The following is a 27,254-nucleotide window of genomic DNA, read 5'->3' as shown; positions in this document are numbered from 1 at the left end:
TTTAATTTATTTTTCTAGGCCTGTTTCCGCTAAACTACAAGTAATGTATTATAATTTTTTGTTTTGTTCTTATTCAGTTTTTTTAGTTTTGCGCCAATTTTTTTTAAATGTATTATTGAAAAAATAAAAAATTATGATTTTTACACAATAATTTCCGGAAATATCAAAACATAACTCAAAAAGTCAAGAAAAGCCCAATTCCTTGGATATTTACAAGAAAATTTGGGTAAAAAGTTGAATTTTTAATTTTTCGATTTCTCTCGTCGAGATAAATCAATAATAGTACATGAAATTTTGGTGCAAAACTAACAAACACGAAAAAAATTTCAATAACAGCAAAGCAATTGTAGTCGGAAACGGGGCCTTGTTATTGTCCGCATTGAATCAAGCCAAAATAAACAATATTTCATTTGCATTTTGTGAGTAAGCAGACAAAATCGCTTCAAAATAAAATAAAACCAAGTTCAATAATTTTCCAACCCAACTGATTTTAGCACGTCTGTTGTACCCTCGTGGCACCCAAAAAGAACTTCTCCACGATTACACCCAACCGAACCCTCCATCTTGACCCAAGACTAGGAGTTTACCGTTTCCGCTCAAAACACCCGTGAGGCCATGAGTGCCTTGTACGCATCAGGTTTTTAAAGGGGACGGATACATATATTAATCGGATCCGTTGATGGCCGATTTACCGCTCCACCCATAGATGCGCAGCATATTCCATCTCTCGAGTTAATCAAACATCTCAAGCACAGGCCGCATAGAGAAGAACAACGACGACGACGAAGCAGCCAAAAGAGGTGCGACTTATAACGTTTCTGTGATTTATTTCCTCGAATTGGGTGATTTATCTATCTGGTTTTGAGGGTTTTGATTTGAATATGTACCGTGAATTGGGATTTGAAACCTATTAGAAGGGAATTTCTGGTGAATACCTGAACCCTGGAGCTTGTAGGCTCCGTTTGATCATTAAAATAAGAGACCCATATGGGTCTTGGTTATGTTTGTGATTGAGGATGCCAGTTTACCATGGTTGCTTAGATTTGTCAGATTATGGTATTATGTGATGACTCTGTAAGATAATGACTATTGCAATGGTGAGTTGGGTGATATCAGTTTATAAGTTTGGCATCTTAAGAAGGAATGAGAAACTGCTGAAACTGCTTCAACATTGGAGATAGAGATTTGTTTCCTAGTGCTAAATACTGGAGTTGGGAAAACCCGAGTGTGCTTCGAGGTTGAGTTTTTAATACACGATACTTTTACCGTTTTGGATTGGGACAAGAAGCACATGCCTTTTTTCGCACAGTGGGATTTTGCATTTTCAAGAATTTGGTTAAATTTCGGATGAATGCTTTGTTGGTCTACCTATTTTTTTGTCGCAATTACAACTAGCATGAAAATAGGAACTTGCTACAGGAAGCATTTTTTAGGCGAGAATATGTTTCTGAAAGGCTGTATTATTTTTGTGTACACGGGTTCCATGTTTGATTCATACAAGTGCTGAGGTGCTGATATGAGATCATGGAGAAAATTATAAAAGAATCAGAGATTCAGAAACAATAGACAAGAAACTAGATTCTCTTGGAACCAGCTGTCAGCATATATTCAACCAGCAAACCACCCACAGATTGTGGTGCGCAGTCATCACTGCAGTTCCTCTTCTTCAGTCCCATCTTGACCAGGCGATGTGCACATCTATTCCCTCCAAATCCCTTTGATGGTGCGATCACAATTGTGCAACAGAAACTTCACACCCTCCACCATTCCTTTAAATTTTTGGTTGAAATTAATTTTACATTTGCCTCCCTATATCTGAGAGTGTGACGAAGCTCCTTTTTTTTTGGTTGTTTTGAGTGTGCAAAATAGGATGTGTTTTATGGCTGAAAAACGTGATATGTATGTCAAAAGATCAAAATTTTAATTATCTCATGTTGCTGTATTAACTGAACTTCTTTTTATAGGTGCAGAATTCGAAATGTTGTTGAACATGGAGATAAACTTGGGATGAACATGCCAAAAAGCACGCTCTGTTATGTCAGACATGAAGCGTTACGTTTCCATCAATGATGATGAGCTCTCGCAAGATCTTTACTGTGATAACCGTATATCAAACAGAAAATATACCTTATTAAACTTTCTTCCAAAGAATTTATGGGAACAATTCAGGTAATTTTTCATTTGTTTACTCTATAATTTCAGATGCTAGGTTCTCAAAGTTGCAATTGTAGACTGTTGGGTAAGATTTAAGAACCTATAAAAGAAGTTGACTATTGTTTGAAGTCCCTTCCGGAAAACTGTGCTCAATACGTACCAGGATTTTGACTGATTTATTTAATTTCTATCTATTTAAAGAGAGTCAATATTCTCAAGAAAGATTCTACTGGGTGGTTTAAGTGTGTATATTAGCCCCTGTTTTCTCAAAATCTATAATATGGAATGTCCAGTATGCTGGTTCTGATTCTCCCTTTTCCCCCGTGGTTTAGATGTGAGTGGTTCCAGAATCCAGAACATATAGAACATACCTCAAGCCCTCACTTATTTCCATATGTAGAAAGCCAAGAGCCTTCAGTACTGGTTGGGCACATATCTTCGCTGGTGCAATGTGTTATATCGGAAGGGTTTGAAACCACTCTTTGTGCACTCATCAATTGCAAATTATTGAAATTAACTTGGTTTTTTGTTGTGGGGTTGCTGGTGGATGTAAACTTTTGAGCCTGCTGTAGGATTTCTCTAGGATATTTTGTAGGAATTGGCATGTCTGTGTTATGTATCCATCCATGCTCTGTTTCTAAATCTCTCCAGTTTTATGTGCTGCGTATAAATTTCCCTTGATATCCTTCCAATCATCCCTGATATGAGGAATCCAGGGGCTTCATACATTTTATGTGATAGTTAATACATTGTGGTTGAACTGAATGCTTCAGTTTTCCCTGCATTTTCTAAAATATCATATTGCATGTACAGTTTGTTCACTGCATATTTGAGTGAAGGTTTGTTGGGATTCTTATTGGACGTTGTTTGATTTGAAAAGTCCCATGTATGGCATCGTTGTGGACTATAACAACCTTGCTGATTACTATACTCGATGCTTCATGCTTTATCAATCTATATGCCTACTTATTATGTCAGCACTTGATCCTCAGTTCTGTGGCAAACATTTTGAACTTGGGGTTAAAATGATGAGCTATTTTATTTCCTTCTTTTGCTTATATGTTTAGTTTGGCTTTCAGATTATATATCTGTTCTTGTGTTACACTCCCCCACCCCCTCTCCGTGCGAGTCCTTCTTAACAATGTTTTCCTCATGTCCAGTCGGTTCATGAATCAGTACTTTTTGCTGATTGCCTGCCTTCAACTGTGGCCACTGATTACTCCAGTAAATCCTGCAAGTACATGGGGTCCGCTCATTTTTATATTCGCAGTTTCAGCAACTAAAGAAGGATGGGATGACTATAATAGATATCTCTCTGATGAGAAAGCAAATGAGAAAGAAGTTTGGGTTGTCAAGCGGGGCATCAAAAAACTCGTATGGCATTCAACTGTCTTTTGTTGTTTATTTGACGGAAATGTGGGTTTTTTTAATAACTGTCACTCTATGTAACCAATTATATAGCTCCTCACAAATTATGGGGTGCTATTTGTGATTTTGTGTGTGTTTAGTATGCCTGCGTCACCCTTTAACTTGTTCATGAGGGCTAAAATGAAAAATGCAAAAAGGACAGAGACTACATAGAGCGGTGGAGGATATTGCATTCCTGATTAGTATATAGCAATAAAAAATATGCCAAAAATTCTATTTCCAATGGGGAAGAAAAATACAATAAGGTGCAAATTTTAGGACAGGAAAAAAATATTATACATCACAGAGAACAAGCTGCTGCAAATGGGGTACAACTTAACCACAAAAAAAAAAAAAAAATTGCTGCAAAGGGGTTGTGACGCTGAAAATCATGGACATAGGTATGGTCCGCTAAATTTATGCTCGTACCAATCTATTCCGAAGGTCGTTATGCTAGTGCATTAAGGAGTCAAATTGACCTAATACAGTCTTAAAAAGCATACAATGAGGTTTAGGAGATATCAAGGATGCTTCATCACTTTTGGCCCTTAAAGGATAAGAGTATTATTTTATGAAGATAAAACATGATTCTACTTCATCTATTCTATCAGATGCATCTATATAGAATGTCATATTTACTGACTTTCTACCTGTTAGATACTGTATTTAGAGATTGATACAGTAGTCAAAGGACTAAGGTTTCTGGACACCTTGTGAATGGGAATAACCCAATACAAAGTTTATGCTTACTTTGTTCTTACCTGTTTTACACAGACTTTGGTATTGGTAAGTTTGTAGGGGATGGGTACAAGTCTACATATCGGATTCATCTAATTCTTATCTCCTGGGACACATGAACAGAACAAGATGTTCTTATTTATAATGTGCTCATGTACTCTTCTTTTGTTGTATAGTAAAGTGGTACTACAACGTGCAGTAGGGTTTTCATGAATTACAGAACTTTGTGCATAGTTTAACTTTAATAGACATCCCAAGTTCTATTACCCGTTATTCCTAACCTGGGTTTTTTGTGATTTATTTTTGCACGAAAGTGCCCGCCATCATCTTTGGAACGGTCTGCTTTCAGCTTACTTCTTGTAAAGTAAACTCCATATTTTTATGCTTGATTTGCATGTTGCACTATCCTTAAGTACATTGAATTTTTTTTCAACTGTACAAATGGGTCTTAGACCCGGTTTATAACAAAGGAGAAATCATTGTTTTACAAAAATGATCGGGTGTTCAACCAAGGGTAACATGGTCATATATTTCGATGTTCAGAAGATTTGCGATCAAACTACTTGGGCCAGAAAGTAGACTCAAATAGCCTTTACGGTGGAAACCACGTGCAAATTCAAATTCTAGTGTTTGGGGCAAGCCTATAAAGTTTGGTCTGTTGAGCTGTCTAACCTTGTGGACTTGTAACTTCAACGTTGAGGTCGTAGGGTCAAGCCTGGCGTCCGCAAACTTCGGGCTTTCAAAACTTGCGGATGCATGTTTGGACCTTAGGACGTAAACTTTTACCCATTTACCCATGTATGACAATTTTGTCCATTTCAAAACCCTATTGATTATGTAGCTTTCAATCTTATTTTATACACGTTTAAAATTTTGGAGGAAAAATTCAGAGTATGGAGCTCTTCCTTGCCTATAAATACAATGAGAAGCCTCTTAAAAATGGATACAACCCCCAAACATTGTTACTCTGTCCATATTTCACTTTAACATGTACGTCGAAGTCCATCTATAGGCACTGCCCCATTATTATTCTAAGCCTAAACCCATATACTTGTCCCTAATCCACATTCTTGCGGTTTGTGATCAAAGAGAAGACTTGCTAAATTAAAATTGCACAAAATTGATATGTTTGCATGAGGAGACATCCGGCCGGCAATAAAAGATTATCGATCTCACCATTTTCTAGACTTTGGATAACTTATTTTATACTTCACTTTTCCGTTTATGAATTATTAGTGCAAGAGCCACAGCCACATTCATCTTTTTCTTTTATGCTAATCTGCTTTGCATGCTTTCCTCCTCCCTACTTAAAAATCTAATTCAAAGGTCGTTAAAATACCATGAATGATGAGTAGAGGCTAACCATTTCGCTAGGTCCTTAACTTAGCTGCTGAGCTGAGTAATCTCTGGTTATGACGGACTAGTAGCCTTGTTTGGTTGCTTAGTTAGCCTAAACCAAGTGGCGACTCCAATTGCGGGAGGCCCTTAGCTATATGGAAAACTTGATCAAATGTGCTTGCTGGGTGGATACCATGGAGTCCTGCTGCTCATGTCGGGCACATGTTCTATAAGGTTACCAAAATCTCAAGTGACTCACAGAGTACTTTGTACATTTAGAAGAGTCCATTACCATAGGTTCAGACCTGAGTTTGTGTTCTTTATTTTCTTTCTAAGCTTTGTGACCCTAACCTTTGTTCTCCATCTGCCTTGGTTGGTGTACTCGCTTTCAGATTCAAGCCCAGGACATTCGTGTTGGTAATATTGTATGGCTTCGTGAGAATGATGAAGTGCCATGTGATCTTGTTCTAGTTGGTACCTCTGACCCACAAGGTCTCTGCTATGTTGAGGTAAACAAATGATTTGAGAAGGTTATCCGTTGGAGACTTTTGCCAAGAAATTGTTTTAAGCAAAAGTATTTGTATCTTTTATCTTCATATTAATGGTAAAACATTGGTAAGATGGTATTTTGTTTTCTTAAATGGGTGGGCTAAATAGTTCTACGACCACACATGGCTGTAATCACCTAACCATTTCAGTAATACATGGCACTATTGTTTGGAGAAGTTTTGCAATTTCTTTGAAATAAGTAGTGTGAGAGTTGTATGTGTGATGACCTGGAAAGATGTATTTTGTTTGAATTTACCTACTGCATTCCATTTGTATCGTTTTCTTAAACTGGCTGCGTTAAGAGTTTCATTCAGTCTTTGTAGTGTTCCTATACAGAAGAAGTCTAATGCACAAATTTGATACGGAGTAATTTTTTAGATCACTTTATATAGTGCTCCATTGAGAAGCAAGACGAGAAGGAAAGAACAGGAGACAGGCTTGAACCACTACACCCAGGTTTTAGGCACATACACTAACATAAGGTGCATCACTTGCCAAAACAAATAAGCTCTAGTCCTATTTTAATTTGTTTCTTGGTATAGAGCCAAGTATGCGATGAGGACTTCATCTTGTTAGTCAAGGGTACTAGGTGCGTAAACGCAAACAACTAATTAGCTCCACAATATCATATCATCTGTACCAAAATTAAATTTACCAGTATACAATTGACTCCTAAAATGGTAAATGAAGTTACGGTTGCACTTGGGGAATAAAGCCAGCTTACCTTCATATTTTTCTCGGAAACAAAACTGGAAGTTGGTTTGGTTTCTTCGAGCATGTTGGTACCCTTTTGATGAAGCATGAGAAGAAAGTGTGTGGTGAAAAAATCTATGGCACATTTGCATGAAAGTTGTTCAATCATATAAGAACAATCTCATTCTATCCTGTATTCAATTCAATGGGTATGTCAGTTTTTGGGGCTTAGTACCCGAACCATCTTACCTAATAATAGACTTCGAGCTGACAAAGTGCCAGCAAAGTATACTATGTATAGTCTCAGGGGAGCCTGGTTGAATAGGTGTGAGAAAGTCGTCTGGTTGAATAGGTATGAGAAAGTTGTCTGGTTATTGGACGTATCTAAAAGAAGGGGAATACGTCATGATGGAAAGATCAAATTGATGGGCAAAGATATCATGAGAATGGGGACAGGGAACTTCCTTGGGGGATGCCCTTCTCTAAGAGGAAGAAAGCATCAATTGAGAAAAAGAAAATGCATAATATGGCCATTAAGAGTATGTCATCTAAGAAGTGTATCAACTTTTCTAAGAGGAAGAGGGGAACCTCAACTGAGAAAACAAACCCAAAATATAGGGCAGTAAAGTTTGGTGCTTTGGTAGTATCACACTCAACAGATGTGGCTAGGATGGGAGAACTGGAGAGTGACTATATTGAACTGTTTTACTTCTCTGGGTTCCTAATATTTTTCTTGCTATGAATACGTTATTTTAAATGCTGTTATTTATAATCTGCATCATCAACATTTGTGGTAACACAGTTGTCCATCTTGTACGGTTTATGCTACTTTATATGCTGTCAGAGACAATGGTAGTATTGTCGGAATATGACATTTGCTCTTTTGAATATTTAAGTTATTTTTAACGTGTAAACATATTTGCAGACGTCTGCATTAGATGGTGAAACTGATCTTAAGACGAGGGTGATACCCTCTGCTTGCATGGGAATTGATGTTGAGCTATTACACAAAGTCAAGGTGAGCTTTTCTTTCCATGCATTATCATGGCTAGGAATTTTGCCAACATTTTCCTTCTACAGTATAGTGGTGGTGATGATTTGCATTGTCTACTTCTTTTGCAGGGTGTAATTGAGTGTCCTAATCCAGATAAAGACATTAGAAGATTTGATGCAAATTTGCGGTTGTTTCCTCCTTTCATTGACAATGACTTGTGTCCTCTAACGATCAAAAACACAATTCTTCAATCATGCTACTTGCGGAATACTGAGTGGGCTTGCGGAGTTGCTGTCTACACAGGCAAGTTTTATGAACAAATCATCAAAGTCACTTCTAAATCACAGTTTACTAAATCTTGCCCGTTGTAGTATGAAATTTGTTGTGTTATTGCTACGTCTATATATCTGCATAATACTGATAATAGGTTTCTGTTCTCTCTTTCCTCTTTTGGAAAGGGTGGCAATTTATCCAATGGAGCTAATAGGTAATGCGCAATGACAAAAATGAGAGAGGAGAGTGAGGAAGCAATGGTTCTTTCTTTTAGAACTGTTTAATTGCCAATTGTAGTTGCGGACGCTCTTTATTTGTGTGAAATTGGATAGATATGTTTGCTGGTGACTGCAGGATGTCTAATAGTTCTGGCTTTCTTATAGTTTCTTCTGAATGAGTGGAAGATTGAACATGTTGTTGAGAGTTATATTTGGGAAGGGTCCTCAAACTTTTGACGAGGACTGGATAGAACAATTTGCCCCACAGTTTTTGAACTTTGCGAACTCTAATTTTAATGTGGGTGGTTACCCAAATGATTGAAGCTGGGGGTTGGAATCTCGTTGGGTCAGTCCCGAACTCTGAATGTAAGGTCAGGGATTTGTGCCTGACATTTGTGGATGGAAATACGCATTGCAAAGAAGTTTTCCGAATTATGTTCCTGTAGATTTTTGCATAGAATTCCTTTTTATGTTCCTTCCATCGCATCATTGCTTCCAAATGTTTGGAGTAGTCGTACTGAATTTGCTTCTGAATCTTATACTGACCACTGGCTTCCTAGTCTTTTTACATCTTGTCCTAGATTGTGATTTACTTTTACATTTGTTTGGGGAGTTGTTATTCCTCATTGTATTTATTCTATCTTCAGGCAATGAAACAAAGCTGGCTATGAGCAGGGGTGTACCTGAACCAAAGCTTACAGCTATGGATATGATGATTGACAAGCTGACGGGAGCAATATTTATTTTCCAGATAGTGGTTGTTATTGTTCTAGGCATAGCAGGGAATGTTTGGAAGGATACTGAAGCAAGAAAGGTTTGCCAAATTCTGTTACTTTGTTTTTCTTGTTTAGCTTTCTTAAACTGCTTTATTCTTCCCTTCAGACTACGTCTCTGTCGCATGCACGGAATCTGATCATCCAACCATCTAATTTGCCCTTTATGCCAATCAATTGTGACCTCTTTTTTCCCATTCATAGCTGAGAATTTCATAGCCGCTGCTTGTCTGCAGCGCTGTCTTGCTTGCAATTCCAATGATCTGCTGATGAATTGGATATTGCCCCCATTGTAGTTCTTGTACTTCTTGTTCTATAGAACTAATATCTTCACTCTGAAATTGGTTTAATCCCGGATAGGGGATCGATGAATGTGTGTTAGTTTCTGTAATGCCCCATGCAGACCACTGGCCCAATACCTTGATTTTGATCCACAAGCCACACTATATGGCCCAAAATGCTTAAGCCCAAGGTACTAGTAGTAGCCCACAAGATTTGTTATATACCCAAGATCATCCATGTAGACTTCCGACATGGGATGGGGTGTTATAATCTCCCCACCTTTATAGCCTTGCGCCCTCGCGAGGGGTTGAGCACTAAAATCATCAATCCAAACCAAATCAAACCAAACCAAATCCAAAGTCCAAGGCCCACATGGTCGTGCACACGGATTGCTCTAATGCCATTAGTAACGCCCCATGTAAACCACTGGCCCAGTACCTTTATTTTGATCCACAAGCCACACCACATGACCCAAAATGCTTAAGCCTAAGGTACTTGTAGTAGCCCACATGGTTCCGTTCCTTATATACGCAGAATCATCCATGTAGACTTTAGACGTGGGACGTGGACCGGGGGGGAGGGGGGTGGTTTGTGTCACAGTTTCTTCATGTAACTCTTGTGAGTTTCTCATATAATTTCTAAGTAATAGTTCAGCTGAAATACTCGGGAATTCTCTACCCTAATGTCAACCAGATGAATTGTGTGTTGGATTTGCTCCTTCTGTGAGTTTCTCATTCATATTCTCCTTAATCTCTACGAAGATAGTTCAGCCGAAGTTTATCTTTGTACCACTAAGGAATTCTCTACATTTTTGTCAACCAGTGGATTTTCTTAGTAGTATGTTTTTCTTTTTTATCCGATGCTTTGTTATATCAAGAGGATATCTAGAAAAGATGTATAGTCATGCTGCTTGTTGGTCTTTGCATTTTCTGTGACTGTAAAGTCACTGACTGGGAATATTAAGGAAATGGAAAGGCAGTTTTTCTTTTGGGGTTTGGAAATGATCTATGAACTGATATGAAGAAAGCTAACATCTAGAAATGTTACAATTCATGATCTGTATTTCAAGCCAAAAGGAGCCTTATTTTTCACATGGATAATTATTCTCTCTTTCATTTATCATGTAATATAGCTTTATGTCAATTTTGTTTTTTTATTTTCAGCAATTGCAGCATCAGAACTTTCAATTTACTGGAGTATGTAGTTTTTAGTTCTGCTCTTTGTTCACTTCCGTGTTTTCTTTGCCATTTTTTTGGGTCTATTTGTGCTGCTAATGGTTGGTCATAGTTTGCACATTGGACCATTGCACTGATGACGAGTCCTATGTGATTTATGGGCATTGGCTTCCTCATCTGCAGATCCTTTTTTGTCAAAAAGCTTCATAGATACATTTCCTTCATTGTCAAAATTTGCATATAAAGGAAAAAGAGCTTGTTTTGGTCAGCCTACGCAACGTCGGTAAAATTTGTCAGCGCTTCAGTTAGTTTGAATTCTTTTTCTGAAATTTGTTATCGCGTCCCTCGCTTTGGTTTTCTAACTGTTTTGCCCAATTTGATTGTATTTGCTTGCTAGATGCTGATGAAGTTTTATATTATTGTCCAAAATAATACTTCATCTTTGGTTATTTGCAGATACTGATGAAGTTTTATATTTTTGTCCAAAATCATTCTTCATCTTTGGCTAACTATTAAGCATAGAATTAACTTTTAAACCTTTTCTATTTCTGTTCCTGTTTTTGGAAAAGTGATGCTATCCTATTGGTATTTTGTTCTGTAGCAATGGTATGTTCAATATCCATCTGAAGGCCCCTGGTATGAACTGCTGGTCATCCCTCTACGGTTTGAGCTTCTTTGTTCAATCATGATACCCATATCTATAAAGGTACACATGTTCAATGCTGCTGATTGTTTTTCAATTGTCATTGTGCACATTGTGATGATTTTTAATTATGAACCTTTTGACATGATTATGGGTTATAGAATCATATGTTTGGCAGTCAAGTGCTCCTTTTCAAGGAGAATGTATATAAGTGAGAAGAGCTGATATATAGCTATAAAGAAGACCTGTGAGCTTGGATGATATGGTTTTCTTGAATGTCCTCAATGATAAAAACTAGGACATTCACGAAACCTCATAGTTAGCTGAGTCTTGTGTGCTACCTTCCCTTTGATCAATGGAATCTACCTAGCAAGGTTGCATAGCTGTGGATCACAGATGTGTGATACGATATGATAGGGATGCGGGTACAACTGGGATGCATTGTGGATGAGTAATAATATTAGTGTCATATCATGCCTAAAACTAAAGCCAAAATCAAGCTTGTACAGAAAAACATCAAAGATAACCGAATTAAGTCATGTGAGTAATGATAGAAGTAAAACTAGATGTGTCAAGCTGTATCGGGCGTATATTCATACCTGATACATGTGCTAGACATTTTCTCGAGTATCCGTTCTCCATAGTTGTGTACACATGCAATACAGGAAAGAGATCCAGGCTATACTGTTTCCAAAATTCTAAGCACAAATGTATTATTTTCTTAAAAGGTTGTTTTCAATAGTTAGAAGTTTGATCGTTTTCATGCATTTGGTTGCTTTTGCTTAATCTTCTCCACAAGATAATTGAAATTTGATTCCATATTGTCATTTGTACTCATTAGTGTAAGCTAATGGAGAATTTTCCATTGATGATTAAGGTTTTTCAAGCTAGGCATTATTACTTAAAGGTTAAGATGCTCAAACTAATCGATCAAGAGAGTGTAATTGTTTAACGTTCTTTAAGGTGTTGAGCTTGTTCACATACTGGTTTGTATAGATGTTTCTCTTTTTTTTTTTAGAGAAAATCTTAAGAGTAGATTCGACTAATACTGGGACTTATAGTTTTTGAATGCTTGCTCTGTGTAGATGTGTTCTGTTCAGTTTATTCTAAGTATGAAAATAAATACCGCAAATCCTGTTTCTCTGCAATGAAATGTGGAGCGTTTGAAAATACTTAAACATGGTGAAATACATTAGTTTCATCTATGCTGAAGGGAAGCCATTCAATTCCCATGTCAAATGATAAATTGATACTCTGATAGTAAGGTGGATAATTTCAAATAATTAGGACTACTAATTAGAGCTTCAAAATTTTGCTGATATGTGGCAGGTCTCTCTGGATCTTGTTAAGAGCATGTATGCAAAGTTTATTGATTGGGACAATGAGATGTTTGACATTGAAACTGGCACACGAGCCAATGCAGCAAAGTAAGAGAAATGAAATGTGATAATGTTATGAGTTTGTTCAATGTCTTTAATTATCTAAATTGCAGAAATTGTATCTGGCAGCACAGCAATTAGTGAGGACTTGGGACAAGTCGAGTACATACTGACTGATAAAACTGGAACTCTTACTGAGAATAAAATGGTCTTTAAGAGATGTTTTATTGGTGGTATATTCTACGGGAATGAGACTGAGGATGCTCTGAAAGGTTTGGTTTTCCATTGTCTTTGTGTAGTTCTCCTATTTTCGTTATGCATACTTTATTTTCTTTCCGAAGTGACTCATTTTAAGTAAATTGGCATGGGTTATCTGAGATAAGACCTTTTTGACTTGTACATGATAGTGGGGCCTATAAAGAACATTAATAGTTTCCTCTTTGGATTCATGGCTCATGAATTCAATAATAGTTGCAGAGTATTATTGTACATGGATTCCCCCCAGCCCCCCAAACTCCAATAGGCTAGCCATGTAGATAAGTTGCAAAGGGTCTTGTATTGCAATTTTTCTTCCCTGTTCCCAAGCATACAGTGCTACTTTTGGTCCATTCTTACATAAGATTTCATAATGTTATGGTTCACTCTGAACTGAAGTTAGGTACGCGTGATTATTTTAGCACTCATCTATCACTCGTAGGACTCCAAATTGAATTATATAGTTCTTACTTCTTTGTGGTAATTAATAGTGCCTCTATTCAAGCTCTTTTATATGTTTAATCTTGAGATGACCTATTTATACTTTATGCTAATGTGAAAGGGGCTCTTGTGAAACCAAGTGAACCTTCAATTCTTCGGTATTTCTCAATGATTGGTGGTTCCTGCTCTTTTTCTTACTAATATACTATCCTTTTACATGTCCTTACCTTTCCTACAACAACAATAGAACCCATGTCGTCCCCAATCATTGGGGGTATGGGTGGGGGAAGATTGGAGACAGATCTAACCTTTGGCAATATGCACAAAATGGACACCAAAACTGAAAAATAAGCGAGAAAGAAACCGGGTAAAAAATATTTGATTGTAATCAGTGTCAAATTCATTTTGCTCCATTTGGTTATCCTTCCTGTGTAGATCATCCCATGACAATACAAAAAACCACATAAATCCCTGTGGTTTGTGGGCTAAAACGAACACGACGCCTAGATTTTGCTTACTTATTTGCGTTTTCTAAGGCTTTAGCTTGACCAGACTCATAGTGATGATTCATGAATAACTGTTGTACAGGTGTAATAGTTTTGCCGGAAAAGGTTGAATATCTCTATCATGGACTTGCTATCCACTGGTGGTTTGCTTCTTTTACAAGGATTTAGTACCTTAGCGGCAGGATCTCTTTCAATTTTAAAAAATTTAAACTCTCTGGTGCTTATTTTTGTCCATGCTACTGTACACAGATATGGAGCTACTCGATGCTGTTGTCAGTGGGTCTCCAGATGTTATTAGATTTCTTACAGTTATGGCTCTATGTAATACAGTGATACCTATAAGAAGGTGATTTAGCAACTTTATTGGTCAATAGGTTCCAGGATTATAAAACACCCATCCGGAATCTGATAAACATGGCTTATATTCCATTCATTGTGCTTTGGTCTTATTTTGGGTGACTTCTTTTCTGTTGGTTGTGAATGATCTTATTGTGTCTTTTGCATTTCTTATATAGCAAAAGTGGATCAATCATGTATAAGGCACAATCTCAGGATGAGGAAGCTCTTGTTCGCGCTGCTGCCTGTTTGCATATGGTTTTTGTCAATAAGAATGCAAATATTCTTGGTACTAGCATCATGATTTTGGCTGCAAATACTAGGGTTTCTTTGATAGAATCATGATGTATTGCTGTCTTTGTTTTCATCTATTGCAGAAATCAATTATAATGGTGCAATGGTACAGTATGAGGTATTAGACACTCTGGAGTTCACTTCTGATAGGAAACGAATGTCAGTAGTGGTGAAAGATTGCAAAAGTGGAAAAATCATGCTTCTATCAAAGGGGGCAGATGAAGCTATTCTACCCTGCGTGAATACTGGTATGCTTTGTCAGTTTTTGTAGACGTCCAGTGAACGACTGTGAGAAGGCACTAGAAACTGCATTCGTAGAGATCGATAGTCCTTCAACTTGCTGAAAGCTTTCACCCTTAGTAACTCAAAGTGGGAGTGCCTAGAAGCTCCTAAGGTTGGGAGCGCCTAAGGAGCGTATATAGATTATATATAATTACATATATGAAATATATTTAAATACTTAACCATTGCAGGAAAAGTGATACTTATTAAGATTGTTCCTGATCTTAAAGGGTGATTAATGGAAGTTAGATATTTCCAATTTGCAAAACTTCTTGATTGATATGATTTTCATATTCTTATTTCCACAATGGCATTACTCCCTTAAAAGTAAGAGAATAACTGCCATAACGGCTGATAAACTCCCATCTTAGTTAGGAGTGAGCTCCCGTCTCGAGGGGAGCGAGCTCCTGTAAAGCTCCCATCTTGGGAGCGCCGATTCGAGCTCCCATCTTGGGAGCGCACCCATTTTAGAAGGATCTTGCTACCAAGCTTTCACCTGCATGTTACCATTTCTGCTCAGAACCCTTGATTATGTCGGAAACACAACTGATTTGCTCCAATATCTAGTGATGACAGAAAAGACACCCTCTTGCATATTGAGTCGAAAAGTTGAAAGCAAAACTAGTCTGCTAAGCTTTCGTCTTCTTGTTGCAAATAAATCCCCCTAAAATTAGTCTGCTAAGCTTTCGTCTTCATGCCCCCACCACATATCTACCAATTGGAATAACCTATGCCATATGGATGAAGCCACAAGGCAATCCACAAATAGGAGATGCAAGGTTTAGTTATTCATCACATGATACTCCACTGGGGACAAAGAGAGCGTTTATGTCTACTTTTATGAAAGATGTTATTAGCCCTTAACCTATTTTGAGCCAAAGTGCATCGTATGAGTCTGTGTATGTGATATTGTGTCTTTTATTTTCTTTGGAAGTGGTAAGAGTCTAAAAGTTGTGTTTCAGCATAAATTAGATAGCAGATGTGCTTGCACTCAGTGATACTTCAATTGCTTTGGTAATAGTTAATTGCAAACTATTCAGGACAACAAACAAGGAGTTTTTCTGAAGCTGTAGAACAGTATGCTCAATTGGGACTGCGGACATTATGTCTGGCTTGGCGTGAATTAGAGAATGATGAATATCAAGAATGGTCTTCGATTTTTAAAGAGGCTAATAGCTCATTGGTGGATAGAGAGGTGAGGTGTATATCTTAATGTCATTTGTTCTTCTTCTTTGAGTTTATATACCTCCTCTCGTGGAAGTTGGTGATGACATACTTTGTTCCCTCAATATATTCTTTGCAGTGGAGAGTAGCTGAGGTCTGCCAAAGACTAGAGCATGGCTTTGAAATCCTTGGGGTTGCCGCCATAGAGGATCGGTTACAGGTACGCTTTTTTGTTGGGTAACTAATATTACCTAAATTAAATATTTTTGGATATCCTTAATACATATATTTGGCTTTTAGATTCTTGGGCTTTATTTGTTACCATTTATCAAAATTTTCAGGATGGTGTACCGGAAACAATTACAACACTTAGAAGAGCAGGAATAAACTTTTGGATGCTAACTGGAGACAAGCAGAGTACTGCTTTACAAATTGCTCTGTCGTGCAATTTAGTATCCCCAGGTTGGTAAATCATTTTTTCTCTGCTCCTTGTGCTATATTGATTACAATTCTAGAAATATGTCCATATTTCTGTTGATCCTATATTGAAATAGCAGACCCCTCTTGCATGGGGGAACTACGGCCTGTGGATTCCTGAGAAACTCTAATAATAAATAGTTTATTTTAGGTCAGAATTTTTATTTCTTATTTGCGTTGAGTAAATATTCATTGACTGATTGACTTACAAGTCTCAAGCACTCAAGTTGGTGCACCCAGGCCAGGTGGCATTTGCAAAAAGTTAAGTTTTACATGTCAGCATTCTGGAGTTGTATGTAACAGATTTTTACATACAAGTTCAACAGTAATACCTAAATATGTGATGTATGTAGTTCATATTTTCATTTTACGGATGCTGTTTTTGGAGAAAATGGAAAGGAATGCTCTGAAGTCTGGTATTTTTCATGTTTCATTGACTATTATACAACCGTTAATAGATTCTCTTCTGATTTGTGGACAGAACCCAAAGGACAGCTTCTGTTGATTAATGGAAAAACTGATGATGAAGTATGTAGAAGTTTAGAGAGGGTTTTGCTTACAATGAGAATAACAAGTTCAGAACCCAAGGTATGGATTTGGCACCCTCATAAGACTGCATCTCTCAATTACATAACTGTTCCTCTACACCATTTTCGCCTCTATCGTATTGGCAATTTATGGGCGGCAGTTGACACTTTTCTTTAGACACTGGTGTTTAATTAAATCTTGAACTGGTTCATCGATCTGAATATCTCCAATCTAATATTCATATCTATGAACAATCCATTATAGTTTTTACGCTGCATAAATTAAGGTGAGGCAAGCTGGAGCACAGGGTAAAAGAGAAAATAAAAGAAAAAATCCCATTACCAGAAAAAATGGTTGGTGGATGCTGGGTACTGTGTTTGAGAGCCGAGTAAATGTGTCATATGTGAACCTTAACTCACTGTATTGATGCCGTGGATTTATTCTGTGTCAGAGCTTCATTTGATCTCTGCCTTTTAGTTATTTTTCTTTATTTGGATTAATCAGCCAAATTCTGTTATATCAGAATAATTGATGGTGGGAGAAGGCACCAAGAAATAGTGCTTTGTTGATCATGAAAATGGATATGTGGAGGATTTAGAAAAAACGTGTTAGAAAGATCCCTTGTTGGTTGGTTTCAGCCTCTGCACAAGGCTTCCGCATCAAGTAGGGTACTACGGTCTAGGAGAGGTAATAGGTAGCAAGTCTGCACAAGGCTCCCGCATATAGTGCTTTGTTGATCATGAAAATGGATATGTGGAGGATTTAGAAAAAAAGTGTTAGAAAGATCCCTTGTTGGTTGGTTTCAGCCTCTGCACAGGCTCCCGCATCAAGTAGGGTACTACGGTCTGGGAGAGGTAATAGGTAGCAAGTCTTGCCCATTCTTTTGTGTGGATAGGCTGATATCTGTGACTCCAACCCGTGCAGTAGATTAAAAACCTTTTTTTATGTAGGCACTCACTTTCTATGTTTGACTTAAATTTGTGGCATTGATACCTGAGTAGGTTGAACTTATAGCTTCCTTGAAAGTCTCTTTTTTTCCCCTCTCTTTTTGAATCACTGCTTCTTGTTTAACAGGACGTGGCTTTTGTCATTGATGGCTGGGCTCTTGAAATTGCGCTTAGGCATTACAGAAAAGCATTCACTGAATTGGCAATTTTGTCAAGGACAGCTATATGTTGCCGTGTTACACCATCTCAAAAAGCGCAGGTGCTCTTCATCAGTTCTTGGATGATCTATCACTTACAAGTTGCAATGAAATTAGCTATTTTGGATTCTATAATCTGATTTTCATTCTTAACTTTTGGGAGTTTTCGAAAAGAACTTTTCCTCTATCTGTACCTTCTTGTAGTAATGGTTCAAAGATAATACACTGCCCATGTAGCTGAAAAAGGGGAAACAGAGCTATTTTAACCTAAGAAATTGTGCTCAGTGGATTTGGATGAAGATTTGTGCTCCTCAAACTTCGGGTTATAATTGGGCTCTGGACTTGAGGCTACAAACATTTTGGTAGTAGTTATCTTGTGAAGAAAACTAAAGCTGATAAAGTATCAATATTAGATTTATTCTTTTAGACATTGAAATAGTAGAAGTAAAAACACAAAGGGAGAGGAGAGATTTCCTTTGGCAAAGGATGTTGCACAACCATTTCATTACTGGAGATATTCAAGTAAGTGATAGAAAGACACCATCCTTGTTTTCATAAAAGCAGCGCGAAACATTATAAGATGGCCTGAGGGCCTGTTGCAAATTCAAGTTAATTTCTGCTAATTTTATTTCTTTTCTACTGCACCATAAAATTTGGTTCTGATTGGTGCAACTAGTTGGTAATTCTTTATACATTTGCAGTGCAAAAATTATTGAAAGTTTGATTTCCCTGGGCTTGATCCTTTGGATTTTGGAATTTTCATTTTTTTTGGATGGTGTTGAGGTAACAGTAATTAATATTTGAGTTGGCCTAAATGGGAGAAGGTTGGATGAAGCCTAATTTTGCTAGGCTTGATCCTCTGGATTTTGGAATTTTTCACTTTTTTGGATAGTGTTCAGGTACACCTGTAATTAATATTTGAGGGGTCCTAAATGTAGGGTTGCTAAATGAACCAAACACCTTAAGCTCGGCTTGAGCTTGGCTTGACTTTTGGCTCGTTCAAACAAAGTATAAGCCAGGCTCAATCACTTTTGATTGTTTGTTTATAAATTAAAGACAAGCCCGAGTATATGGGTGTTTGGCTTGATAGGCTCGTAAACAAGGGGTCATTCCGTAAATATTGCAAAAACAAGGGTAAATCAATAGATATTCCAAATATGTGGGATCTTATCTAACCATCTTTTCACCAATCATTGGTACATTCAGTACTTTTTTTGCAGGTATATAGGTTTCCACAACCCCCCCCCCAAAAAAAAAAAATTTTTTTTTATTTTTTTTTGTCATTTGGGAGCGTCAAAAGCTTAAACTCAGGCTTGATAGCTCAAAATTTCACGAGCTTAAGCTCAGGCATTAAAGTTCGAGATTGACGTGCATATTTCATGAGCCAAGCCAAGTTTATCACGATCATAAAATTTCAAATGTGAGCCAAGCTTGAACAATTAGTCTTCAAAAATTCTCCAACTCAAGCCAAGCTTGAACACGTGTAAATGTGTAATAAGGAGTTGAGCCAAGCCTAAGCAATACCGTGTTTGGCTTGATTAGCACCCCTACCTAAATGGGAGAAGTTAGTCAACTTTAGATGTTTGTTCTTTATAGTGTTGTCATTTCACAATATCCTTGAGAAAAATGTTGAGTTAGCATTCACGTTTTCTTGTTTTTTGAAGCATAGTATGTTCTACTTTTTCTCTATGCAGCTGGTGGATATCATAAAATCATGTGAGTACAAAACTCTGGCTATTGGGGATGGTGGGAATGATGTGAGGATGATACAACAAGCTGACATTGGGGTTGGCATTAGTGGGAGAGAAGGACTACAGGCAGCAAGGGCAGCTGACTACAGTATTGGCAGTGAGTATTAAACATGGTGTTAGTGCAAATTTATGGTTGTTTGGAAGTCATTGCGTATAGTGGTTTTGGTGATTTTCTGGTTATTTTACTTGCATTTCATGTCATTTGACTTCCCATCTCGTAATACTGTGCTTTCCATTCACAATTTGAATCACATATACCACTAATTCTAGTAGTCTTATCCTGTCAAGTTTCTTTTTTGGTAATGGGCATGCAATCATGCACTGATTAACAAAAGCAGTCAAGGGGGTACAAGCCATGTATGCAAAAATATAGACCAAACCCCTTGAGCGTAGACAACAACTAAGCACCATCTATAAAATGTTGATTGTTGGTTCTGGGGACTGCTCGGGTTATGTCATTAGTTTCACCTGCCCATTTCTTGGCTAAGTCCTAATCTGCATAGGCTCATCTTTGATTGCATGCACTTCCTGTTAAGTAATGTTCCCCTCTTGAGTAAAGGAATTTTCATCAAAGGCATGAGCAGTTTTTTTTTTTGAAATCTCGCCCATTTGTAGCTGTGAGATTATGACATGCGTGACTTTGTGTATGGGTCTTGGAATCTGTCTGTTTCTAATTATTTGTTGGTCTTGGCTGAGGTTCCCATGGGTTGCAATCAACTATTTCTTGCCTTGCAGAATTCAGGTTTCTGAAAAGATTGATACTTGTCCATGGGCGGTATTCGTATAACCGCACAGCATTTCTGTCTCAATATTCATTTTATAAATCGCTGCTGATATGTTTCATCCAAATCTTGTAAGTTACAATGGATTTTGTTCTGTTTGTTGTGCTTTCTCTGTGCTGGTTTTTTTCTTCATCTATCTGCAGTGCAACTTGTATTTGTTATTTTTTCCCGATGTACTAACACTAGGACACATACAGTTTCTCTTTTATATCAGGTGTCTCTGGTACCAGCCTTTTCAATTCTGTCAGTTTGATGGCTTATAATACTTTTTACACGAGTATCCCTGTTTTAGTAAGTGTCTTGGACAAAGATCTTAGCGAAAGAACTGTGATGCAGCACCCACAAATATTATTTTACTGCCAAGCAGGGAGGTCTGCTCTTTATCCAAATCATTCTGTTGTTATCATGATTTTAGAAAAAAATTTGCTTTCAGTTCAAGGAAATATTGCATGCCATGGAACTTGGGCCTTTTGCTGTCTCTTGTCCAGATTCTTCCTGTTAGTTGCTAACTAGAATTTGTCATTCTTGAAATAGGCTTCTTAATCCTAGCACATTTGCTGGATGGTTTGGGCGGTCTCTGTACCATGTAAGTTGTTTTCATTTGTTAATTTTTAGTGTTTCATTTCTATTCCTTCACGGATTCCATTTTCACAGTGGTTGAAACTCATCTCTGTCGCTGACTTTTTGGATTACATAATTGAAGACCATCAAATAAATCCTGGAGAAGAGGTTAAGATGCTAAGTTAACATTTTATAAACTCATATGATGACTACCACACTTCTTAGGAAAAGAAAAGTGCGAGGACATCTTGGAGAAAAAAACGAAAAGGCGCTATGGGGTAACATCCCACATTGGTATAAATAGAACCGCAAGCTTGCTACTCAATTACTTGGGGTTGATTTTGGAGAATTAGGGCTGTAAATGAACCAAGTTGTTCGTGAACTGTTCGAGGCTCGACTCGGTAAAGACTCATTCTTCTTCGATTCGGGTATTAAACGAACTGAACCTGAGCCTCAGTTTTAAGCTCGTTAAATAAATAGCCGAACATAAACTTGACAGTATTCGGCTCAATTAGGCTCATGAACCTGGATTATATATATATAGAATTGCACATATAACCTTAATATGTATGAAACTTTTAAAAGTACTAAATACTTATAGTTTTAATATGTTTTTATAGTTTTACATTATATATGTACAAAATAAAAACTTTATTTGCAGTTCTAGACCTGTACGATAGTATATATAGCTAATTTTTTTGACTCATTAAGGCTCGTGAACAAGTTTGAGTTCAAGTCAAACCTAGGCAAGCTTGGTTCGAGCTCGGCTTGTCATATTTATTGAGCTCGAACTCGGTCGAGTTTGTTTAAAAACTTAACAAACGAACCTGAACATTATAAAGCTCGGCTCGATTCGGCTTGTTTACAGCTCTAGCCCCTATGGACAATGTTGGTAGGTCCACTTTCTTAATGTTGGTAGGTCCACTATCAGAGTAAGTCTCATGAAGGGCTCTGTGGTGGTGTGGTAGAGGATTAGAGGCTTTGGTCAGGGACAGTGGCCCCGGGTAGTGTACCTTATTCCCTCATGTGGGTGGCTCTATGGTCACATATGATGAGCTATCCATATTCGCCAGCCAGGGGAAGTTGCTCTGCCAGGCAACGAGGAACTTGCGTATTTCATATCGGTCGAATGTAACGGTGGGCATTGCTGGGATATTGGAGAATAGAATGGCATATACTTAAGTTTTTACCACAAGCTTTCTACAAATTAAATTAGCTCAAACTTTTAGGCCTTGTTGGTAGGTCATCATTCTTCATTTAACTAGGCCAGCAGGCAAGTGTACACTATAGGGCTTTTTAAGGGTTTCAAAGGGGGGCTGTTCTGGGGTTGTTCATACACAGTAGTACTTTACAGTCTTCGAATTTTAGATTGCAGAAACCCAAGTTCGAAAGGGGAAGAAGAAAATTCCAGGACCTTCTCCTTGAGCTAGGCACCACACCTAGAACTATGGTTGCATCACACGATTCACAAGAAAGCTTCAAAGCTCTGAAATTTCGTTTAATTCTCAACTCTGCCAACATTGAACCTTTACATGGCATTGAAGGTGTATAGAAGTATGCCCAACTTAATAGGAACTGGATTGCAGTTAAGAAAATCCTGCCAAATTGAATTGAGTTCATGAATACAAGAAATTAGCGGGAATTCTTACTTTCTCTCTTAATTTCCCTCCCCCCCCCCACTGTAGTACCAGTTGCTTAGTTCCAGGTTGCTGATACTCGAGATGGTTTGCAGGCAATAGTTGTATTCGTGATCACTGTACATGCTTATGCCTATGAGAGAAGCGAAATGGAGGAGATGTCAATGGTTGCACTCTCTGGATGCATTTGGTTACAGGCTTTTGTCGTTGCATTGGAGACAAAGTGAGTTCATGTCTAGTCACTAACGTTCTTGGACATAATTTCACATTTAAAGCTAGAGGTCTATGCTAACCTGTTGCATTGGAAACAAAGTGAGTTCATGTCTAATCACTCACGTTCTTGGACATAATTTCGCATTTAAAGCTAGAGGTCTATGCTAACCTGTCCTATACTTGACGCTTTTATAGATGTTCATTTTCCTTGCTGATCACTGCGCACACATGTTGCAGTGATGTTTACCTTACAATAAGCAATATAGGTGTTTAATAACTCTGGAAAGGACTAACGTTAAGTAATTGCATCCGTTTCAACTGCCATTCTTTTGTTTATGTATGTAGTTCCTTCACAATATTGCAACATCTGGCCATATGGGGAAATCTTGCTGGCTTCTATATCATCAACTGGATTGTTAGTACCATACCATCATCTGGGATGTACACCATAATGTTCCGCCTCTGTAGACAGCCATCTTATTGGACAACTATGTTTGTGAGTTTTACTTCTTTTACTTCTCTTACATTTATATGTTGCACCTCTGACCACTTAGTTGACCAATGACAACCTGCTACATTGTGTACTAGGAGTAGCGTTCCCATTTCTCCGGAATCAAGAACCATTACACTAATATAAGTTCTTGATAATGAAGTGATATTGGCCTGCGTTACGAGGATTTTTCTAAACAAATCGAAGTATTTCAGACACACAACAATTTGATACAGTTAGACATAGGGGAATTTGCACTTGCACCCCTTGTACTATCATCAATTTGAAGATACACCGCTTGTACTTCAATTTTGAACGGTGTATTTCATTTCCTTTTTTTTTTTTTTGTATCATGGTCCCTAGACTGTTTATTCTAAAGTCTCCGTATAATTTACCCTCCATCCCAATTTGTTTGTCCACTTTTAGACTTTTGGGTGTCCCAAAATGTTTGTCCATTTGACTTTTTAATGAGTTAAATCCTCATTTTAATAATTGAAGGGAAAATGTTGGAAAGTTGGGACTTTTTAGGTGTAATCATTATATTCCCTTATAAAGTTAAGATTTTCAAAATTGGGAAAACATATCGGGACGGAGGGAGTAGTAATTAGTAAGGCTGCATTTGGATTCTGGATTCAAGGAGGGATGTGTTGAGGGAAAGGAAAATCATTTGGAAACCAAGTAAATAAACTTATAGTTCCTTTTTATTTTATCTTGTCATTTCCCTCCATTTTCCCTAATATGATCTATGTGTAAAACAACACCTCAGAAACCTTGAAACTTAACTGGTCAAGAAGAGTCAAACCCAGTGGTTGAAGCTTCTATTCTAACTGGAGGAAACAATTTGCTATTTCAGCTCGTGGTTGCTGCAGGAATGGGTCCGGTGCTAGCTCTCAAGTATTTCAGGTACACTTACAGATCAAGCAAAATTAACATACTTCAGCAGGCTGAACGTTTGGGAGGGCCCATATTGTCACTGGGAAATATAGAGCCGCAGCCAAGATCACTCGAGAAAGAGGCAACTCCATTGTTACTTATTCAGCCCAAGAACAGAAGCCCGGTGCACGAGCCTCTACTATCAGATTCCCCGAACACCACTAGAAGATCGTTTGGATCAGGAACCCCATTTGATTTCTTTCAGTCCCAGTCAAGATTGTCTTCAAGTTACTCTAGAAATTGCAAGGATAACTGAGTTTTTCGCTAATTTTCGCCGTTGCAAAAATAGGTTAGTACTAGGCGGCATAATTGAGCAGAAGTGGTGTTTTGGATCAACCAGCACGGCCAATGACACACAAATTACCGTAAATATAGTCCAATTTTTTTGCTCTCTCTATCCATTTGAGAGGCTTGTAAAATTAATCATACAGTAGAGTACTTGTAGTACAATGAACTGTGGTTAGATGATTTTGTACACCAAATTGGAGAATCAACTTTAATAATCATTGCAGCAGAGATGGTTTACAGTTAAAAATTAGGGCACGTAAGGGTGCTTATGCATGTATCTTTTTGTGGCTTTTCATCTATGTATTGTGGCTGTAGCTGCAGCATACATCTGTGTCTATTTGCACGGATTTCTTGTGTTATTTTGTGTCTTATGCCTCTTGTCAACACAACTAAAAACTAAAAGCCAAAAAAATCTAATGCTCCTGTCCCAAATTGTTAGTTCCTTTTCGAAAGGGAAATGTTAATCAAGCATCTTTAAAACACAACTCTAGGCACAATTGCGTCTGCGGTTGTTTGATACACGTGAGTCGGCATTGCATCGAACGGTTCTGAACATAGTTGTGTTTTAAAGTTATATGCGTAGATTTTCTGTATCGAAAATCAAGTTTTTCTTCGGATCAAGAAATAAAACACTCGCAGAACTTTTTTTAAGAAATTTTTTTTGCATCAATTAAAAGACCTATTTCGGATCTTCTAACTCGGTGTTGGGAAACAAGTACATGCATAATTTTTGCTTACCAGAGAGTCGTACACTGTAGGAGTTCCTATGCATACCATTAGCTAGACATTTCTTTTGTTATTACCAGGGAGTAGTACACTGTGGGAGCTCCTATGCATAGTACATAGTATTACATTTCAGATCTAATCTACTTATTACCAGGGAGTAGTACACTGTAGGAGCTCCTATGCATAGTACATAGTATTAGCTAGACATTTCAGATCTAATCTACTATGGGGTCATGTTTGGTTGGGGATGAAACAGCAGCACTACAGTTACTGCATGGATTTCGCGGTGACCATCCACCTCATGTCTATTAGGGCCCACTCCAGACCCCAAAAAATATAAAACAATATTCATAAATTTTAAAATAATATTTTATAGGACTCTATAAAAAATCAGCTCTAACGGATATCGGTAGATATGTTTTTTGAATTTGTATAGACGAAACTGCAAAACTAAACAGTTTTGTCTTTACGTATTCCGAAAACCATACCTACCGATATCCATTGGAGCTGATTTTTTACAGGATCCCATGAAATATTATTTTAAAATTTATGAATATTTTTCTAAGGTTCAGAGTGAGCCCCAATAGACACACGGTGGACGGTCACCGCATTTTCATGCGGTGTACCTAGGCTTTCTGGGTATGAAATTAGTGATACTACAAATTATAACTGGCAAAGCACATTAATGAGTTGGTTTGGTTTCATGGGCTAGTTCAGTTCCTTTTTGGGGGGGTTTCATGCAGGCTTTTTCATGGGCTTTTCTGCTTCCTCTAATCTAGAGGAATCTCAAAACTAACGAGAGAGAGAGAGGGAAGAGAGAGAGAGAAATCAATACTCCATCCATTCTTTTTTAAGTGTTCCGCATCGTAACTCTAACTTATTAAGAAAATATTATTATTATATATTTCACATTAACTTTTACCTCCATTTTCTTTATTTACTCTCTATGGAGATATCATCATTACACTTTTACTTACTAACTTTTCAAAATGGAATATATTTTTAGGGACAAAATGAAAAATGTACCAACTTTTACCCACTAATTTTACAAAAATGGATACTTATTAAGAGACAACCCAAAATGAAATATTGGACTTTAAAAATGAGACGGAGGGAGTACTGTTTTTTTGGAAAATAATATTGACACTCCAAAAATTGATGTAGACACTCCAAAAAACAAAAGAAAGTGGTTTTGAAATTAGACTTGTTAGATTTCTTAGAGGGTTCCAACCTAAAACCAATTGGCAATAGATGGAGTAGCCTCTAGAATTTATTAACCAAGCTTGGGTGGCTTAGATGAGCGATATGGGACAAGTCTAACTAACACTCCCCTCACGTGCAGCCTGGATGCAAGTGAAGGTGACTGACCAGGAGCTGGCTGACTGACTTGGGCGACAGAGACTTTCCCACGAGAGGTAAGGCCATCCAAGATCTAGCTCTGATACCATGTTAGATTTTTTGGAGGGTTCTAACCTAAAACCAATTGGCAATAGGTGGAGTAGCCTCTAGAATTTATTAACCAAGCTTGGGTGGCTTAGATGAGCGATGTGGGACAAGTCTAACACTCCCCCTCACGTGCAGTCCGGATGCACGTGAAGGTGACAGACCAGGAGCTGATTGACTGACTCGGGCGACAGAGATGACAGAAACTTTCCCACGAGAGGTGAGGCCACCCAAGACCTAGCTTTGATACCATGTTAGATAAATTTATTAACCAAGCTTGGGTGGCTTAGATGAGCGATATGGGACATGTCTAACTAACACTCCCCCTCACGTGCAATTCGGATGCACGTGGAGGTGACAGACCAGGAGCTAACTGACTGACTCGGG

At 37.8% G+C, this 27,254-nt stretch overlaps 1 protein-coding gene across 3 annotated transcripts; it reads left to right on the top strand.

The window, feature by feature from the left end:
- Positions 1 to 531: 531 nt before the first annotated feature.
- Positions 532 to 24,945, top strand: LOC131324471 (phospholipid-transporting ATPase 2). 3 transcript variants are annotated; one of them, XM_058356441.1, is made up of 25 exons: positions 556 to 800; positions 1,965 to 2,169; positions 3,315 to 3,528; positions 6,030 to 6,146; positions 7,805 to 7,897; positions 8,002 to 8,176; positions 9,012 to 9,178; positions 11,196 to 11,300; positions 12,567 to 12,664; positions 12,746 to 12,888; positions 14,068 to 14,164; positions 14,334 to 14,443; positions 14,532 to 14,696; positions 15,771 to 15,925; positions 16,034 to 16,114; positions 16,236 to 16,356; positions 16,853 to 16,959; positions 17,974 to 18,105; positions 19,738 to 19,891; positions 20,530 to 20,647; positions 20,774 to 20,947; positions 21,111 to 21,162; positions 22,870 to 22,997; positions 23,333 to 23,483; positions 24,331 to 24,945. In XM_058356441.1, the coding sequence occupies exons 2-25, from the start codon at positions 2,036 to 2,038 to the stop codon at positions 24,664 to 24,666; spliced, it is 3,327 nt and encodes a 1,108-aa protein (XP_058212424.1). In that variant the 5' UTR covers positions 556 to 800; positions 1,965 to 2,035; the 3' UTR covers positions 24,667 to 24,945. The 3 variants fall into 3 exon arrangements, 2 of the variants coding, with proteins under 2 accessions (XP_058212424.1, XP_058212425.1); XR_009199360.1 differs by lacking the exon at positions 22,870 to 22,997 and having other exon boundaries at positions 532 to 800; positions 24,331 to 24,386; XM_058356442.1 differs by lacking the exon at positions 6,030 to 6,146 and having other exon boundaries at positions 559 to 800.
- Positions 24,946 to 27,254: the final 2,309 nt, after the last annotated feature.

This window comes from Rhododendron vialii, chromosome 4a (assembly GCF_030253575.1).
Source record: "Rhododendron vialii isolate Sample 1 chromosome 4a, ASM3025357v1".
NCBI lineage: Eukaryota > Viridiplantae > Streptophyta > Magnoliopsida > Ericales > Ericaceae > Rhododendron > Rhododendron vialii.
The sequence above is the reverse complement of the archived record's forward strand: the minus strand, read 5'-3'. Positions and strand labels throughout refer to the sequence as shown.